Raw genomic sequence first — 20655 nt, 5'->3', positions numbered from 1 at the left:
GAGCTCTTTTCCACCAAACTTCGTATCTGACAGTGAATTTCATGTTACCCAATCATTTTGATGGTTAATTAATATACAGTTACACAAATAGTTACACGAGTAGTCACACGACCAAGTATGGTGAGACAAAATAAAATGTGGTGCATTTCTAAGCAGGTAAGAGGGATAACTATATTGTGTGGCGGAATAACAATTGGGAGCACTTCGACTCAGCGCAGTAATATCCTCCAAAGTGAAACTGAAAGTGCAAGAGTGAGGATATTACTGCGCCACACAATATAGTTATCCCTCTTACCTGCTTAGAATTGCACCACGTTTTATTTTGTCTCACCATACTTGGTCGTGTGACTATACTCGTGTAACTGTATATTAATAGGGAAAACATGGAGGTGTTTGGTCGCTTCTAACTTCATCTGTTTGGATCCTGATGAATGAACTGTGCTAGCAAAGTGCTATCAAGGTTGCGCCGCGCGCCAGAGCCAGTGAGTGCACGCATTGAAACGTGAGAGGTATGTATCAACTCGTTTTAGTTAAGGGAATAACGTAGTTTAATATGAAAACAATAGTGAAGTGTTCCTTTAAGCCCATCAGGACTGTTGAATTTCGAGTGCACTCAATAATCACTCAATAATCACACATAATCCATGTACACAAGACTGAAAAATATTGTGTGTTCATGAACATGTCCTTTACATGCTAAATGTGCTTTGTGCAGCAAAAATGTCTGAAGGGGAAAAAAAATATAAAATGTAAACACCATGACATAATGTAACATGAAACTCCACTGTCAAGCGGCAATGTTAGAGTTGGTTCATGTTACAACAAATCACTTTAACCCCACATTTTTACCTGTGTTTGCTATATGGGCATAATGCAGTCAACCTGGGAAGGGAGACATCACTCTCATCTTTCCCTCTGACACTGAAAAATCACCTTGCTGAGATGACCAGCCACTAATGGCTAGACAGACACTCAAACGCCGAGGGCCGTTTGGCGCCAGAAGACAAACACTGCACTCCCAGAGCTCGATACATCAGCAGACTAAGCTTTCGTTGCTTTCCTGTCTGTCAGATGGCAAGCAAACCCCCCATTTACTGTCGAAAAACAAATCCCTTCTAATCTGATGGAGCAGGCAGATTTACTGTCCATTTGATGTGCCCCATCAGTTTGATTCCTAATTCAGTAAACAACCGTGGTCCTAGGAATGGAAAAATACAAAGTTGGAACAATATGTCATATTCATAGGAAAATCAAACTAACAGTCTCCTCTGAAAGAGCAAGCACCCTAATGATATTCATACCTAACTAATATTAGATCAATTTGCATTAAACTGACTAAGACCCACATTAGGGCAGTCAAAATCGTCGTTCACAATGGAACAACCGTTTTATGTATTTATGCGTGTAATTTGATGAAAATTTCACAAAAGAAAAAAAGAATAACTATTTAAATCAATTTGTTGTTGTGCTAAAACCTCATTTGATTTGAAATAGAACCTGATTGAACAAAGGTTGGACAAATGGGCCCCTTCCCTGTGTGCTCAACTGTTTGATATGATATGATGCTATTGTGTTAATGTATTTAATTGTCCGATCGCCAACTCTAAAGTGGCAGCATGTCCCTGCTCAAATGGCCATTTGTTCAACAGTGTTGTTTCCAAAAACCCACAAAGCACTTCCCATGCAACCCTGGGACCTCTGACAATATTGGACATAAATATTAACATGCCACATGTCCGGAGAGCTATTATTGTTTTGAAAACACTCTCGCTTGCCATCGTAGAGCGCTTGCTGGGAGCAGCGGAGCAACCCATCACCATCATTTCCATTGTTTATTAATGCTGAGTAATTCCTCCATGCTCTTCTGGCAAGCTGTCCTGTTTGGATCGAAGGCCTACATCCTGAGAGTCCCCTGTCTCCCACAGACACTAGAAGTCTTGGCTCAAGAATACCCCCCTTTTTTACAGAGTCTCAAGGTCCTGATCTTAAGTTCAGTCTCAATGAAATGCTGCGGTTCAACCCAGTTTAAGCAGTGGACGTGTACCTTGTTTTTGTGTCGCCTTGGTGTCATTCAGTCAATCAGCCATAATCCCAGTTTGGCTGCTGGTGTCTTAAACAAGCAATTCTGACTGCATTGCACCACTGCTAGAACAATGACCCACTAGACTCATAGCCATTTCCTCTAGCTGACATATGCAAAGGCTATCATTTACTATTTCCAGCCAAGCTGTGTCAGTGGGAGACAAATCCTTTCAGAGATGATTAGAGCTTTCTGATTGAGCATTGTTCTCAGAAGCAAGCGTCATGGTGAGAGTGAGGCCCTTTCCGTTCTGCACTTTTCATTCCACATTTACAGTAAACCACAAAAAAAAAAAAAAAAGAAGAAGAAAATCAAATACATTTCACATCGCGGGAGGCGGGGGAATCAAGATTTCAATATTTAAGTTGAGAAAAAAAAAGTTATAGCAAACTCTTGAGTCTCAGCAAGAGCTCTATGTTGTGTGAGCGATATGATATGTTCATGTGGGCCCCTGCAGCTGAATACTGTGTCAGTGGTGAGTGTGGCAGGAGTCTGAACAGAAGGTAAGTACCCTCACTCCACGGCAAGGCCTGTGAAATACCTGCACCGGGGTGCTAAGTAGATAAGTGAAGCGTTGATTAGGTACTTGTTCTTGAGAGGATCCTGAAATATACTTCAGACTGAGTTGCTTAATCCGTACCTCTTCACGGATGCATAATTAACTGGGATTCTAGGCTGAGAGAGCGAGCTAGTCGGCTAGCGTGCAACACGGGACTTCTCCATCATACAGGACAAGAGTGAAGACTGGAAAGGCATTGTCCACTCCCGGCCCAGTGCATCTTTGACACTTTATTTAGAGTTGACGCTCACATCTGTCTGCTGGGCCTCTGAAAAAGCCATTGCCACCGAGCCCTGTTTTGTTTTTTAAGAAGTGCCCTTACGCGAGTCAAAGTCCACTCCGAGCTACGGCCTCGGGCATGGTGTGCACTCAAGGGGAAAAAGAAACAAGGAAGAAAGACCAACGGCCAATCAGGTTTAATCGCCCCTGACATGCCGTCGGTCTCGCGCCTGTGCCTTCTCTACCTGACTGGCGCAGGACACGGGACCTCCGCCGTCGCTCGAGCGGCCTCTGAGGTTGAGTGCCGCTCGCTTTGCTCTCTCTCTCTCTCTCTCTTTCTCTCTCTCTCTCTCTCTCTCTCTCCCTCGCTCGCTCGCCGGCTCCCAGGAACGCCATCTGTCACACTGGTGTCAAGTGGCTCTTGTCTTCAATGATTACCAGCACAGCCTCAGGTGGTCCATAACCACGGGAGCCATATGGTCTGTGGTACAGCCTGGCCACAGAGTGCAGTTGAAATACCCCCCAGTCACCCCCCCCCATCCCCTTTCAGGACAACAGGATGACACACTTTAGTTTAGGAGGTACAGCATTGAATTTGTATGCATGTGTGTGCGAGTGTGTGTGTGTGTGTGTGTGTGTGTGTGTGTGTGTGTGTGTGTGTGTGTGTGTATGTGTCTGTATGCGTAGGTGCTTTGGTGTGTGTGTGTGTGTGTGTTTTGTGTGTGTGTGTGCGTGTCTGTGTGTGTAACTGCTTTGGTGTGTGTGTAAATGTCTGTGCATACTCAGTATATTGTAGCTGTTTATTTGTGTGTAGGAGTGTACATTGACTGGAGACAAAGCTAACAATGTCTTTCACAAATCCAAGCGAGGCCGCCGCTGTGGACGAAGTATCTTGTTAATGGAGACGCTTTCTGTGAGGCAGCTCTTGGCATCCCAGCAATGCTAAAGCAAGTGTGAAATGACCTCCTGTAATACTTACTAAGTTATTTGATGACATGAAAGCTGGTGAAGCGCCACTCATGCATTTCCGTATCCCGGTTGTATCAAGGCTATACTGCAGGGCACGAATTGTTATAGCGTAGACACAGAAATGCAAGGCCCGTACATCGCTCTTATTTTTATGTTAGATTGAATGAAACGATTTTCAATGCCAATCGTCTGTTTCATCCGTTTCCATTTGGAAAAGCAAAACTTTTTGAATGGATCCAGCAATCACTGCAATTCCTTAAATCACTGCAATACTCAGCCAGAAAAACATGACAAAAATGTTCATTTTCTTTAGTATCAAGTACTAAATTACTAGCATCAATTCTTTTTGACAGAGTGTCTGTTAGCTGAATGTTTTAAGAGCCGTTCACGTGTGAATGGTAACGATAACAGCAAAAAAATCGTTCAAGCAAATATGAATGACGACGTCCACACACAAACTACACTATAGCGACATGAATGATATTGTGGGGGATCACTTTCAGAAAGATTTTGGGAACAGTGAAAAGCTGACAGCCAATAAAAAATCCTTACATTTTTTTTAGACATCACATTCATCAACACATAGAGACTTTTTCGTTGGTCAGTGTGGACACTTTTATTGTGATGGTTAGTTATCGATATGGTTACCATTCCTGGTGTGAATGGCTCTTTATACTCGGTTAAAGGGAACATCCGCAAGTTGATAATGTAAGTCAATAACCAATGAAATTACACCCCTCTTTTCTGTGCTCCTGATCTAATGTGTTGATGGAATTACTAATTTCTCAATTTATGACTCTCAGTTTATGACGTTTCACATTTACTGTGCCAGAACATCAGAGATGTATGAGTGTATAGACCCCTTCAGTGTTTGTAAACATCCAGAGCCTACATGTAGGTTGGGTGCACAATGCAGCATGGGGTCAGAACAATGGAGCAGCCAATAGACCAGCCGGTTGAGCTGTCAAGGTATGCACCACAAACGCCATCGTCACCTCAGGATTGCGAACTGTGCCTTAATAAATCAGTCTTAGGTAATGGTGATTGTGTGCCTGATCCTGAGTTGATAACAGAATGGGTAGACAAGGTTAGCAAGGGGCCAGAGATTCATTGACCCGCCATATGACTATCTGGTTGCCAAGCCCAGTGTGTGTATACGGTACATGTAAAAAGTAGGCATTTCCTTGATGTTTCCTTGATGTTTCAGTCAATTCACACACACACACACACAATTCAATGGGATGGAAAGTTTTCACATTTTTCTTGTGACGTGAACCACGAAGGGGTCAATACACTGACAAGACAACTAAAGGGTCATAAGGAGACATCCACCAGATTGTTTTTATAAAATTGTTCTAATTCTAAAATTGTTCAGTAGTGCATACTCTACCTTTAATGTAGATGTTCATAATCATATATATTATGCATGCATATACGTCTAGGATTTACTCAGGTATATAAGCACCTAACATGTCTTAATGCACTATACATTTTTGTGAATAAAAAAAATGAGAAAAACACCAAAATCCTGCATCCAGTCATCGCTTCATGCCTCGTGTTAAATCAGCTGAACTTGATTGGCCACTGATCCCGGACAATTGTAGCCCCTGACTCTCACCCCCCGGCCTTCCAAAGGTTAATTAACGAACAAACAGGTCCGTGATCTTAATTGGCGCTGGGAGGTGAAAAACACGCAGATGGACAACAACAACAACAAGTCAGCGGTGTGGTGTAACACGGCCGCTCTGCACCTGCGGAGAGCGCATACGCGTGGACACAAGCCTGGCCATGCAGAGGGAATAGGGCTTCGGGGAGCCAGAGCCATCTGGATTAGCACGCCTGGCCAACACATCATCACGCTCGCCGACGGTGAATCAGCAGGTAGCGCTTGATGCTGTTTAACTTGAACAATCGGTCCAAAAATAGGACTTTCATGTTTTATTTGTCTGTGACTCTGGAGGAAAATAAACCCTCTGAATAGAAGCCAACGGTATTCTCAATTTCGAGCGGGGTGTGGGGGGGGGGGATAGGTAGGCCTATCTACTGCACAATGTGTCTTACCTAAGATGTATGATTGCATGTGGTTTGGAGGAACAGAAATCAATAGCAGAACTTTTTCTGTGCACCTAGCTCAGCTCGTGCTCTGCTGCCCCTGCCCTCTCAGGCACCTTCCATTGGGACGACGTACAACAGCACAAGGCCACTGATGGTTGATAGCACCATTACACCACAAAGGAGAACCGCCTGAAAGAACGGTATTAGATATTACTGCTCAGATGTTGAGAACTCTGTCTTTGTATCTTGCTTTAAGAAAACTAAACAAAAGAAGATAAGAAGATTTGGCTTGATGTGTGTCAAATTGTTATCAATCGAGACGTTGTTATTGAGGGAGTCTTGGATTGGGACAAGGTGCTTAGAGGCCAAAGTGCTGTTAGTGTGGTTTGAAAAGAAGGGGCACTCTTGTACTGACATACATGTCAGTACAGCACACACATACACATACTCTCTGTCACACACACACACACACACACACACACACACACACATTGGATTAGATTGAAAAGACTTCAGCAGTGCTCTGCTAAGCAGATCCTGCCTGTATTATGAAAACTGGCTGTTGTCTCTGGCAGGCCCAGGGGAGTCGAGAAGGAGGTCTGAATCCAAACGCATCTGATGAATCCAGAGGCACAGCATTCGGTTGCTTCACAGGACTCGTAGACACGCGTAGACACAGCAGCACTGGGCCAGAGAGCCACTCTGCCGCAGCAGAGACCTTCAGACCGGAGCCTAGCCTGAGATGGCATCCATCAGCGTTAAGCTGTAGAGCAATTTGCCATGTGCTGTATCTACCACTGTAGGCAGCATTGTACCACTTTACATTCCATTCATTCCATTTAAGTGCAGGGGATGGGGAGGGGGGGGGGGGGGGGAATAAAATAAAAATACACATTTTGAATGCTCTGGATTTATCTCATTCTTTCTCGTTTGCCATGTGTGTTCTTTATTTTCATCTTTCTTCCATACCAGTTATTTTATGCCACTGGACTGTGTCCAGCTCTAAATCGTTCGGTGTGGACTTTATGCTGAGACCCAAGATCCCTTGCTGTGGTCTTAGGGTAATTACACACCTAACGCGAACAGCCAGTGGTGAAGCAACCAATCACAGGGCAGCGTTGATGCCGCTCACTTCATGAAACGTCTTATTGAATGGCTTTACATCGGCCGATGCCTCTCAGTCAATAGTGCTTGTCCCTCCGTTCCCCTCTCAATGACATTTATAAGTTCAGCCAAGCACCAACTTGTGATGGAGATCAATCGCCATTGGGGTTAATGCCAGGTCTTGGTAGTGTAATGTAAAGACATGCTGTGTATGAAAATATGGTAGAAAAAGGTTGATTTTTCTGGGTTTTTTTTTTTTTTTTTTTTTTTTAAACTGTCCTGCATACAGCGTGAGTGCATTAGTCTATTTGAAGCCTGCAGATGTTCTAATTCAAATATGGGGTGAGGGGGCTCTGGGAAGGCAAACAAAATTAGATTCAAACTACTGTCTTGACAGACTTGAAATAGAAAGAGTCTTGACCTTTTTTTCCTTGAGTTTGGTTACTATGGGATCCTGCACAACAGGGAATTCCTCAGATCTGAGTCAAACGTCTATTGTATGTTTTAAAAGATGAATCATCACAAGAGCCGAGACCTAGAACTGTGTCAAATTCTAACGATCGAAAAAAGGCAAAAATTGACTTGACTAGACTAGACATGCTTGTATTTCCTACATTGTTTCTCTATCATGGACATATGTCAGTAGAAAGGAAGCAAACTTAATATGTGTGTGTGTGTGTGTGTGTGTGTATTTGTGTGTGTGTGTGTGTGTGTGTGTGTGTGTGTGTGTGTGTGTGTGTGTGTGTGTGTGTGTGTGTGTGTGTGTGTGTGTGTGCGTGTGTGTGCGTCTGTGTGCCTGTGTATCTATAGCCGAGTGCTTGTGAATGGATGTATGTTTAAGGACAGGGTACTGTAAGTATTAGACCGTCTGCGTTGTGTATCCAGTACCAGTTTACAATACAATTGTTCAACAGTAAAGAGGAACCTCAAAATCCCCTAAAGGAGACTAATATTGGCATTGTAATCTGCACAGCAAATAGGCATAATCCCTCAGTCCATTGTTCCGCTTAAGAACTCGAACATTTGAGTCTGGCTTGCATTGTCTCACTGTCTCTTTTATTTGTGTAACCACCACCACCACAACCTCCCTCCCTCCCTCCCCCCCTCCTAATCCAGGCCTGTAGCTGCTGCGGCGGTCACTCCGCATGGAGAATCGGCCGAGGGGAGGGCGTCGCATTGCACAGGGTCTGCTGGGACGTGCGCCACGCAGGCTGAAGGGAGGAGCCGAGCGGAGCGGAGTGGAGAGAGCGGGTCTTTTATCCCCTGGTGACGAAAGGAGGTCTCAGCCGGAGGCCGTGTCCAAAGAAAGCTCCTGTGATCTACATGAGCTGGACGCTAGTGTAAAATAGGGCCGTCCACTCAGCGCCTGTTTGTCAAGGTGTTAAAAAGGGATCGGCCGTATATGTAAGCCTGGCCTGGCTAATCAAGTGGGAGGCTATTTAAATGCCTCTATTTAGGCATCGACAGCTCCGTGGGAGAATTCCGGCCGCTTGCGTGCCAGCGAAGGGGGAATATTTACGACGGCGTCGGCGGAGACTCCACTGTCACTGTCACTGTCACTGTCACTGTCCGTGTCCCCGTCTGCGTCTCCGTCTCCTTCCCTGTGAGTGATGGCCCAGAAGATGCTGATGCAGGTGTGGTGGTATATGTCACATCCTGAGGCCCTGCACTGCTCCTCAGACAAGATAACCACTTAAATATATCCAAAGGAACTGCTGGTCGACCAGCACATCTCAGATGACAGTGTCTCTTTGAGAAAACAATCAGACAATAGCTTATGGCCATTATTGATAAAAGGACTTGATATAAACATATATGTACATCTAATATACAGTGCTTAAATATGGAGTGGCTCAGTGTTGAACTAAAATGTCATAGTATTTATATGTTGATTTGATTTCTGAAAAAATATATAATTGACCTGATAACACCTACCACAGCTATACTCCCTGTAGATGTTTTTCCTTATTTATTATCTGTATATCTGTGCACTACGTCTGCAAACAGCTGAATTAATTATTAGTAAACAGTTGACAGTCGCTGCTGCTGCCCCACTAAAATTCACCCCTATTCAAGCACAACATGGTGAATTAAACATACATGCCCATGCATTATTGCTAAGGAACATGAAATAAGGTCATGGAGGAGAGACATTTGTTCTCATGTGGATTTCTGTGGAATGCTTGCCGTCCAGAATTCCCTGGTTCCTCTTAATCTCCACAGCCACATGTCCAAGAGTGGAGCTCCGTGCCTCTTGGCTCACGGCTCACAGATCACAGCTCTCCTCTCTTCTCTTCTCTTCTCTTCTCTTCTCTTCTCTTCTCTTCTCCGCTCCACTCCTCTTCTCATTCGCTCTAATCAACTAATAACACACAAGCACACAGAGCGTGTCGGGGCTTCCCACAGCCCCCCGTGTATGGTTATGCCGAGGCCTTCCCGCACTAGACACTGCTAGTCCCTGGACCTGATGATTCAGCTCTCTATCAGGCGGGCTGGACCGCTCTGCTTCCTATTGATTCCGGCTTCATTAAGATTCACCGTCTCCTTTGTTCGTCTGGTCATTTACTGCGTACGAGTCATTTGCAGGTTAGGCACTGGATGTACTTGTTTCAGTCGATCCGTCTCTTTGTTTGTCATGAGTGTATTTTTTCCTTCCGGTCAAATATTACTTTGCATGACTGTCCATCATTTATTTCTATAATGGGAATTCTAGATAGAGGAAATTTTCACTTGCAATAATAAACAAACAAACAAAAAAACATTTGGGAGTTATCATAGACCTGTTTTTTGAAAATAGAACTTCATATTCATTCCCTTCTTCTTCACAGTCTTTAAGTCTGCTGGTTTGGTTAGCCTGGTGTGTTGGCCTACCGTGAAAGCTTCATGAGATGGATCACACTCATATGAATTATGGTGGTCTCACTAGAGCACACGGAGTGCATGAGCAGTAAGCAGTATAAATCCATCCATCATCCAGACACTCGTTTCCACCAGTGGTTCATGGAATGCTTCAGTGACACCTTACACTGCCATGGATTTGGCTAACCGTTATAGGCAAATGTGCTGTGTGTTATTGATGCTGTCCATATGAAACATCAGTTGTTGTTCCACTGTTCCACCTAATCTCGACGGGTCATCATAGCTGTGGCTTGGTTGTTGGAGTTCAGTTAGCTGCTTTGGATAAAAACATCTGTCAAAACACTGTGAATGTCAACTAAATAAATACAGGCAAAGCATACTGTTATACTTTTATTATTTGAAGTGTTGAATAATATTCAACAATACTTATGTTGGTAAATCTGTCTTGTTATGTTCCTATTTTGTTTATTATAAATACAGAGAGGCATTTGAATGTTCTAATGTTGCCGATAAATCAGAGGTCTGATATGCAACATGTGATGTGGCATGTCATGTGTAAGCCACATTCTGTTATTTCCTGGTATATTTACCCTTTTTTCATTCACCAAATAATCCAAAACAGAGTAATTCACATCAACAATTTTAAAAACAGTAATGTGATGCCCTACCCACCCACTACATGTTTATTTTGCCATTTAAAGAAAAGGTAAAATGCTTGTTTTTTCATTATTATTTTACAGTAACCTGTGACAATGCCTAACACCCAGTAGCAATGCAATAATGTAAGTATAATCACCCGATGCAAACGCACAATTGATAATTACACATCTAGAGGCTATTTCATTCTTTCCACTTCATTTGCATGAATATAATGAAGTTATACTAAAGCAACAATTATTCCAGAGTTAACAATTACTGTCAAATGGATGTCGGGGTCTCTCGACAGAAGCCTTTGTGTACCCGATTAAGGTTATGACAAATGAGGCCAGGTTTTTGAACGCAAGAGGGCGCGTTTGCGTGTATTATGGCAACCTATCTCCAGTTGCTTTGCATAGTCCTCGTGCATGTCGAGCTCAAACCAAGCCTCTACCAAGTGCATTGGCTGTTGTTATTGTGAACAAGAAGTAGCTATTAGGCTTTTGGAGGGATAGGCCTAATGTTGCTCGGCTATATAACCAACATCAACATAGTGTTTGGTCAGCGAAACTTTAGATGATAAATGCATGTACTTTTGCGTAATTCAAATGAAATATCCTAATACATGTAACAATAAAAACAAAAACAAATCAAGGCTAATTTCTGAATAAGCAGACAATTTATCTACTTCATATAATAAATTATTTGAAATATTGACAAACTATGTTTTATTTTATTGCGAGTGCGCTGTTGCGTATTATTATTTTAACAGAACCACATTCACCTTACTCTGGAGATTATACCACGTGTCTCACAGCGTTTAAGTCCATCATTATCTGCAATTATGTTCTGTAATTGCGTTTTGCTTTAGGAAAATCCTGGTGCAGAGTCTCGTGCCACCGATTGGCCTTTACGCCGCTGTCTTGTTGTAGACCTCCGCGTTTGTGTGCGTAAAAAAAAAAAAAACATAACATACAGGAAACATGCACTCAGAGCAAAAAGGAAACAAAGTAATTTGCACCACCCAAAAGGTGTTCCATGGTCAATTTCACATGTTGTAGGCCTCCATGTTTCTTTCTGGATATGTGTTATTTGACAACTACAGACCTCTCACTTGAAATAGCAAAATATTACATTTCCATTAGCCTATTAACAATGATTTTGACATAGGCAGTGACGTAACCATTACTGTTGAGTCAACGCGGTTAAATTTCACAATACAAATATATTTCTTAATAAAAATCTATTGAAATACATATTTGAAGGGACCTATGTATAACTTCTCTCGTATTAATTCATAAGGCGCCCTAGGAATTATACTAGACTATCTCCAGTGGCTTATGCTTGAGGAATGTAACATGGCCTTGCGTTCAAATGGTTTGAGGCAAGTAAACTCTATTGTCACGTGAACATAATAAAGGCATACTGGTGCAAAAACTCAGAAATAATGCCTTGAATCCTGAGGCGCTGTTATGGCAGGGTCCTAGGGGTCTGCGCTACGATAATAGGAACAGCTGCTCGTGTCTTCAGAACCAATCAGCTTACAATGAAGGACGCTACGTCAGCCCAATGGCCAAAGAGTAAAGCTGAAGCTAAGAGAAAGAAAGAAAGGGAGAGAGAGAGAGAGAGACAGACAGAAAGATACAGAGAGAGGGAGGGAGAGAGAGAGAGAGAGAGAGAGAGAGAGAGAGAGAGAGAGTGGCCCATCAATGCTGTGACCAGGCATCGGAGCTCAAACACACACCCCTGTCCCAATCGAGGAGCACAGCATTCGGGGACGATCGACAGTTCACCGGACTCTCACCCACAATTCCGACTAAAACACCCGGTTACTAAGTGCTCCCACCTCGATTTGAAAGTGGACCTAACACCGCCTTACTTTCTTGACATGGGAGACATGGGGGATCCGCCGAAAAGTAAGTGCTAATTATATTAATGTTTTGAAAGAATGTCAAAGGAAATGCCCGTATTGCTTTCATACCATGGCAAACTTCCTTGATGCAATATTGGTAGTTATTCTGAGATCATATAGCCTGATTTACGAAAAACGCTGAAGCAGCTAGAAAGTGACACATTTTCATTTAAATAAATATATAAATAAGTAGACCAAGAAGCCCAGGCCAAAGTTCGGTCCCAGGTTTTAGGATAGGTTATTTTAGCCGACTATACATTAGCGATTGGACCATATCAATATAATAATAATAATAATAATAATAATAATAATACAAATAATAATAATAATAATAATGATAGTGTAAATTTAGTTGATTGTGATTGGTGATAGTAAATACCAGTTATTGCAATAGATTACATTAGTGTATCACTAGCCTATGCATGCACTGCTTAGGCTACGGTGTGTCCTTATGAGAACACTTGCATTTTGAGAAGCATAATACCCGTATCTGAAATATCAAATAGCTTTACACTACACAGTATTCACATAGTTGTTGACAAAGGGCAATTCTTTTGAAATACTACGATTTACTTGACTTCAGAAAATATCAAAATAGTTATTTTCCTTTTCTTGTAATGCTACCTACTGCTAATTTTGGCTAACTATTTTTCCTCTTCTTGTTTCTCCAACAGAAAAACGATTAATTTCATTGTGCGTTGGATGTGGGAATCAAATTCACGACCAATACATTTTGCGAGTATCCCCCGACCTGGAATGGCATGCAGCATGTTTGAAGTGCGCTGAATGCAACCAGTATTTGGATGAGTCTTGCACTTGCTTCGTCAGAGATGGGAAAACATACTGTAAAAGGGACTATATCAGGTAGGCTAAAGCACATTTTGTTTGTTATTTACATGATTTAATTGTTAGATATATATTACCTATATGATGTATATCTACTATAGAATGAAGATGTTACAATATATCATACAAGAATGCAAGAGAAACGGCAATATGTTGGAGTATTTGGATTAATCTCTGACCATTTTGTCTATTAATTGTCAGTAATTAAGTTACGTTCCAATTAAGTTGCAGCTCACGGTGGTTCTTCTCATATATGTATCGCAATCCAATACTTGGATCAAATAGCCTTTTAAAATTAAAGCTGATGTCAAAGCTGCTATCGGTACAGATCTAGTGTAGTCCACTGATCACATTATATTCGTTTATATCCTACTGAAAGCAAGACGCTCACACTGGATGACAATACACTGTGTGCAAGTAAAGGGAAATCAATAAGTGATATGTATACTCATGATGTTAATGATGATGATAATAATAATGATGATGATACCAATAATACATAAAATAATAATAATAATAATAATAATAATAACAATGACAATAATAATAGTAGTAGTAGTAATAATAATAATAATAATAATAATTCTTATTATTATAATAATAATAATAATTGCTCTACAATACACATAACACAGATGAAAAACTTCAGGCCTACAGTAAGTTTAGTCTAGTCCTGTATCTGTATGTTCTGGTGTGGTCTTCAGTCTACATTTAAGCAGACTAATAAAGGTCTTTATCATTCTTTTTGTCCTTCTGATTCCCAAATTCAACAATTATGACCCACTTTGTCGGTTTTACTTTGCTTTCTGTTATAAAATTAACTCAGCCTGTCAGATTTCAATCTAGTAAATGTGAATTTGCAATACATTTCAAAATGTAAAACTTGTCCTGTCCTTTTCTCCACAGATTATATGGAATAAAATGCGCAAAATGCAACATCGGCTTCAGCAAGAACGACTTTGTCATGAGAGCACGCTCGAAGGTGTATCATATTGAGTGTTTCCGATGTGTGGCCTGCAGCCGGCAGCTCATCCCCGGGGACGAGTTTGCTCTTAGGGAGGATGGCCTGTTTTGCCGGGCCGATCACGACGTGGTGGAACGAGCCACCCTGGGCGCTGGAGACCCCCTAAGCCCATTGCATCCGGCAAGACCCTTACAAATGGCAGGTAGGTTTGTCATTTCTAATCTTGTGAAATGTTTGCTGGCAGGCTGTATATCAACATTTGAACGATAACAAACAAGATTATTTATTCTAAAGTTAAATCCATCGGATGTCAAATAGGTCTGGTGGTTGATGGTACAACCATTTGGCTCTCTTTTGGTTGTGAAACATGAGAAAATCTCTTTACATTTTGAATTTGTTTTACGCTGATGGACAAGTACATTTGTGACAGGCTTGACAATGGAACAAAGTGATGGCTTTTGCAATGAGGTTAAGTGCTCTATTACAAAGTCGCCCTTGTTTTCTGTATACTGTTCCGGCACTGACGCACAATATTAACATCAAGAGAGAGAGAGATAAGCTTACATGTGCATACTGTATATTGGTCACCGGCCAATGGTATCGTCATCACAGTTATACAAAATATTTCATGAATGAACATGTTAGCTTTGCGAATCGCTCGATAGTTCATTTGTACATGAGAGCATACTCTGTGCTAACTAATGTGTGTACATTTTAGAAACTGGAATTTTCGTCTCATCTCACAGACAGAGAGAGTTAGAAGGCTTTGGTGTGTGCTCTGTTATTTATTTATAACGTTTTTAAAACTCACATAGAGGGGTCTTTCTCTTCGGATTAACCCACCTGCCGTGGTTTCCTTGAAAAAGCTCTCTACATGTTTTACAGTAGAGAAATGCAATGCAAATGCAAATGCGGATCTGTTATGCGCAAGAATTGGTCCTTGCATTTAGCTTTTGTGACCCATAACTATGTAATTATCTAAGGGCAGCGTGATGACTAGAAAAAAGTATGGAATTAATGATATCCTACAAAAATGTGTGCTTCACGAAAAATCCCAATCGTCTGCAAGCACACCGTCACAGTTATGCATTATATTAGTTGTCAATTACATATTTTCAGACGGCTCTCTGTTCACCCTAGAACTAAATGACTGCAGAATGACACATAAATTAGTATGACACAGAAACCAGTAGCAACCTCGGGTGGTCTGTTAACCTAATTCTATTTGAATATTTTTTAAAGACGACTTTTATCGGTCTAGAGAAATCAAATCTCAGTTGCGAATCTCGTGATTTTAATTTGCATTTGGAAACAGACCTCAAGCCTCCACTCCCGTACAGCATACCCTGCTCCCCAGATCGGTCTTAAGAGGGAGTATGGCTTCGGTACCTGATAGGACATAGCCTGCCTACATTCACAGCATCCAGAATGATAGGAACATTGTCCAAAGTAATTTATATGTTATAGATATATGTTGAATAAATAGTTTCCTTTCTATTTTTGTAAAAGAGGCCAGAAAAAACGATATATTGTATAGCCTAAGGCGCAGAGATGAATTGAATAAATGCTTACGGGGTCAACCAATACTTTATACACCAAAAGTCCTGCTCTGGTGTCCAAAATATGATTTAAGAGGTGAAATTATGAGGGCAACGCATGCTCCCAATCTCCAATCCTCATTTACTCTTTGCATTCGTATGGTATTGTGTAGCCTATAGACATTCGCCAAGGCCATAGGAGTGTGCGCTGCTGTTTTATTCTGCATGTTTTAGCCCACGCTTAGTGCTGTAAGGTAAAAAATGGCTGAGTCAGTTTCGGGGTTTTGGTGAAATAACGTGCACTGTTGTACAGCGTTTTGCACAAGACTTATGTAACCACTGGGAGGTAAAGCTAACCCATAAGGTCTGCTAATTGGCCAGTTCCGAGACTATTAGTGAGGAGGGAACAGGGATAGCCTACGTCACCTCTTGAACTGCGTGCCCACAGAATCCCCGGCCCGACCAAACAGCACTGCACGTGGAACAGCGTCCGTGCATTGACTTTTTGAACGGGACCTCCAGGCGCACGACCATAAATATCACATATGCTTATACAAATATCACAGTATTCGCATGCTTCACTATTCGAGTTGTATTCCCGTTTGAATGAATCGTCGGGACATTTAACAAAACATGTATTCCATAAATAAGTTTATCTCCCAACCTCTGGATCATGTCATGACAACGCAAATGATAGGCCAACAAGAAGCAAGCCGGAGCTGGACCAGCATGGAAGAGGCATGTTTATTTACCCATTCTGTCTTACTTACAGCAGAGCCCATTTCTGCCAGACAACCAGCGCTTCGGCCCCACGTCCACAAACAGCCGGAGAAGACAACGCGCGTCCGAACAGTGCTAAACGAGAAGCAGCTTCACACGCTGCGGACCTGCTACAACGCCAACCCCAGGCCCGATGCACTAATGAAGGAACAGTTGGTGGAGATGACAGGCCTCAGCCCCCGGGTCATCCGAGTATGGTTTCAAAACAAGCGATGCAAGGACAAAAAGAGGAGCATCCTTATGAAACAGCTCCAACAGCAAGCTCCCAATGACAAAACGGTGAGTAGGCTGTAAAAGAAAATCCATGCAGCTGGTACAACGGAATAGGTTGCATGTGTGCATGAAAGCATAAAATATAACGGCTGATAAGCCGCTGTGTTTAAGATAAATCTGCATGCGATATATAGGCTACTGCATTCTGCAGGACTACACTCTCTTCTCACTTAAACACACACACGCATGTACATACGCACGCACGCACATAGCCCCACACACGCGCGCGCGCGCGCGCGCGCGCACACACACACACACACACACACACACACACACACACACACAGTTTGAAGAGCACATATTTCGAGATTGTATCACTTATTCACTAAAAAGTAAATAATATCAAATAAAAATGTGTGTCTCAGACATGTGATTTGAAATATATCCGTTAATTTCCATATCTGACAACTAGTTTATCTGGGACTATATGCAGAATATCCAGGGGATGACGGGGACTCCCATGGTGGCCACCAGTCCAGAGAGACATGATGGAGGTTTACAGGCAAACCAGGTGGAGGTGCAAAGTTACCAGGCGCCTTGGAAAGTCCTCAGTGACTTCGCGCTGCAGAGTGAAATCGACCAGCCAGCATTTCAGCAACTGGTGAGTGCCAAGAACGCTTACAAGAAGCCAAATAGGCTAAACAACCTGCCGTAATAATACGTGGAACAACAACAACAACAACAACAATACTAATCATAATGCTAATAATAAATAATAATATTTATAATAATAATAATTATAATTATGATAATAACAATAATAATACTAATACTAATTGTACATGTTATCTTTTAGGTAAATTTCTCGGAAGGAGGACCAGGCTCGAACTCGACAGGGAGCGAGGTGGCCTCCATGTCCTCACAGCTGCCTGACACTCCCAACAGTATGGTGGCGAGTCCCATAGAGGCCTAGGACACATGGATGCGCTCCTCTTTCTAACACTTCGCGAAGTCGAGGAGGGACTTGTCCATCTGAGGAGTGAACATCATCCGCCACGACCATCCTCAAGAACTGCGACCAGGCCGCTTTGTATGAACAACCCAACCGGTTGCATTAATACACTGTGAAGACAATCATGGGATTTAAGGCGCTCGGATCCACGAGACAAGAGAGACACGAGTGCACCTGCCGAGCGTTGCAAAAATACTGTGTGAGATGATTTAGCGTTCAGAAGATTCACCTGGTAAACAGAATTACTGGTGTGTACCAGATGCAAGATTAAAGTCGTACCGTCCTTGCGCTTCAAGCAGCATGGGAAGTTCCACTACATCACCTCCCTGGTGCGGAGGGTTGTTGATTGGAACAGAGGTTTACGACAGGTTTGCCAAAAAATACCTACACTATATCATTTTTTTTTACTATGGGTGGATCTCTGTGACATACTGCGAAAGACGATTTTTTTCACACCCATGTGTAGGCCGATGCAGCTAACGCGGCTGCACGTGCCTACAACATCACCACCAAGAGACTGTTGGTTCTACTCTATTGCAGCTTGGAGCGAGACAAGGCCGCAATTAGCCTATGGCATTTGGAAGGATAGGCAGAGAGGTCTACAGCTTTCCCCAGATTTGTTTTGTTTAATATTTTTGGTTACATGGTCTCATTTGAAGCCCAAGTACTAAAGCATTGCAACAAGGTATACCTCTATTTTGCCACGAGCTTGGTGGGAATTTTATGTGTTTGTGTCCGTCCAAGAACATTTTTTTCTTTCCCAAAGATGTGTATAGTCATAAGTTATAACCATTGATTAGCCCTGGAAAATGGTTACTTTTTGTTTGTTCCTGTATTACAAAATAATAATGATAATAATTTATTATTTATTGTCGGAAGACCTGCCACTTTTTGTGTACCTTTCTTTGCTGAAGTAAAAAGGAGTAAAACAGATTATGCTATTGTGGACTCTGAATTGTCAGTCAGACTTGATGTGTCCTGTCGTTTGATTACATGATGTAAAATAACGCCATATGTAGAACTATATCAGGAAAATTTCAGTAATAAAAGTTTGACGTACTGTAAGTAATGCGTCCATGTATAATATGCGACGATCCATTTTCATTTTATAATGTATAGTAATAATCATTTGACAGCTAAAGTAACAGTTAAAGTGAACCTTTTTAACATTTTAAAAATATTTATTTTGAGTAGCCTACAGCATTCTGTCAATTGGTTGTTGGCAGATAGATGTAGCCTATAACGGAAGATCAGCACAAAGCAAGTATAGACTAATATGGGTTACGGTGTTGTGGCTGTATTATAATTTGAATTCATGCCATTTCTAAACATCCAGTCAGTTTCGGGTTTGTTGAGCCAATTTCCTCAATATCCACGGCACGCAAAACGTTAAGAGAAACATCCAAGCCATCTTTCAAGAATCGCATGCATTCACAACTGAGCACTCACTCAAATCCCAACAAAGGTGCCAGATTACACACACACACACACACACACACACACGCACGCACGCACGCACACACACACACACACACACACACACACACACACACACACACACACACACACACACACACACACACACACACACACACACACACACACACACACACACACGTGCGCTTGCACGCGCGAGCATGCACACACACACACACACACACACACACACACACACACACAGCCCAGAGGAGAAATTGTTGTATGCACTCCAGAACATAAACTTAGATTAGACGGATTAGAAGCAAGTTTATTTGATCGGTGATACAATTCAGTTTTTTAAGGACGCAAATGTAAATGTTATCGCCTAATGAAGGGTATGGACACGTCTAGATATGTGGCCATTTCTTATTAGTTTTGAATCGTGAAAACAAAAGGTGTGAGGCATTCAATAGAATCACTTGGACAAAAATATGTGCAAAGTCATCTTAATGTTGCTTTTGCTTATGTTGTTTTTTACCAAATGCATTTTCCTGAAATATTCTGCCAGTTGCAGTAAGTTAATGAAAGACGGCGTCATCTCCAAACGAATGGATGCCTCACCTTAAATGCCATCTGTAATTCTCATAGCCAACAGCTGAAAGATATCCTTTATTTTTTAACTGAAATTTAGGCCTGACGGTTATCGGTCAAATTGGCCACCATCTTCCGACATATTGAATGTAGCCTAATCCGACAGCACAATTGGCGGCCATGCCTTTATTTGCTAGAATTTCAATCCAATTATTACAAAGGCAATTTGTATGCAAAGAATTTACACCAAGATATGTTTTGCCCTCAAATATTAACACCATCCATCCACGCACCAAAACACAACATTGATTGAGGACATGAATATTGCTGCAAACATGTTTGAAGTTTCACCTAACATTTTGAATAGTTTACCCAGACTATGATGATACAGATCAGAGCTTTCATTGTTCATTCAGTGGATGAGGTATGTCTAAAGAGTCCTCTGTCAGTAGGCTTTTGAAAGCTGCGGCCTCTCAGTCCTATATTCCCTAATCTGGCATTAACAAATAGGCACGGGACACAGGAAACACAATTTGTCCCATCTTCATACGATTTGGCCCTTGTTAATCTCCTTGTTATTTTATCACGTTTATTCTAAATTGCAGGAACGTGTAAAAACTGCAACTGTGTGATGATGAAGAGTAGCTTGATGATGTGTCAATCACAAATCTGACACACGTGCCCTGGCTCTGGCTCTGGCTCTGGTCTGGTGAGGATCTGCTGGGGCTTCGTCTGACCAGAGCCACCATCTTTCACAAAGTCTGTTACTGTCTGGACCTCCATCTTGCGACACAGTGTCCTCTTTAAACAGAAAGGAAGGAGAGGGTGAAGCGAATGTGGAAAAAGCCTTCCAAATAGAGGGGGGGAAAAACAACAACAAGGAACAATTGCGGGAAAAA

The 20655-nt window shown here is 42.0% G+C and overlaps 1 protein-coding gene across 4 annotated transcripts; it reads left to right on the top strand.

Moving 5' to 3' along the window:
• The first annotated feature begins 12269 nt into the window (after positions 1-12269).
• On the top strand, positions 12270-18781 carry isl1a (ISL LIM homeobox 1a). 4 transcript variants are annotated; one of them, XM_062544059.1, is made up of 6 exons: positions 12270-12397; positions 13068-13257; positions 14146-14405; positions 16517-16800; positions 17228-17395; positions 17591-18781. In XM_062544059.1, exons 1-6 carry the CDS (start codon positions 12370-12372, stop codon positions 17705-17707), a joined length of 1047 nt encoding a protein of 348 aa, XP_062400043.1. In that variant the 5' UTR covers positions 12270-12369; the 3' UTR covers positions 17708-18781. The 4 variants fall into 4 exon arrangements, with proteins under 4 accessions (XP_062400043.1, XP_062400041.1, XP_062400042.1 ...); XM_062544057.1 differs by having other exon boundaries at positions 17207-17395; XM_062544058.1 differs by having other exon boundaries at positions 16514-16800.
• Positions 18782-20655: the final 1874 nt, after the last annotated feature.

The sequence above is a fragment of the Sardina pilchardus genome, chromosome 8 (genome assembly GCF_963854185.1).
Source record: "Sardina pilchardus chromosome 8, fSarPil1.1, whole genome shotgun sequence".
In the NCBI taxonomy this organism is placed as follows: domain Eukaryota; kingdom Metazoa; phylum Chordata; class Actinopteri; order Clupeiformes; family Clupeidae; genus Sardina; species Sardina pilchardus.
The sequence above is the reverse complement of the archived record's forward strand: the minus strand, read 5'-3'. Positions and strand labels throughout refer to the sequence as shown.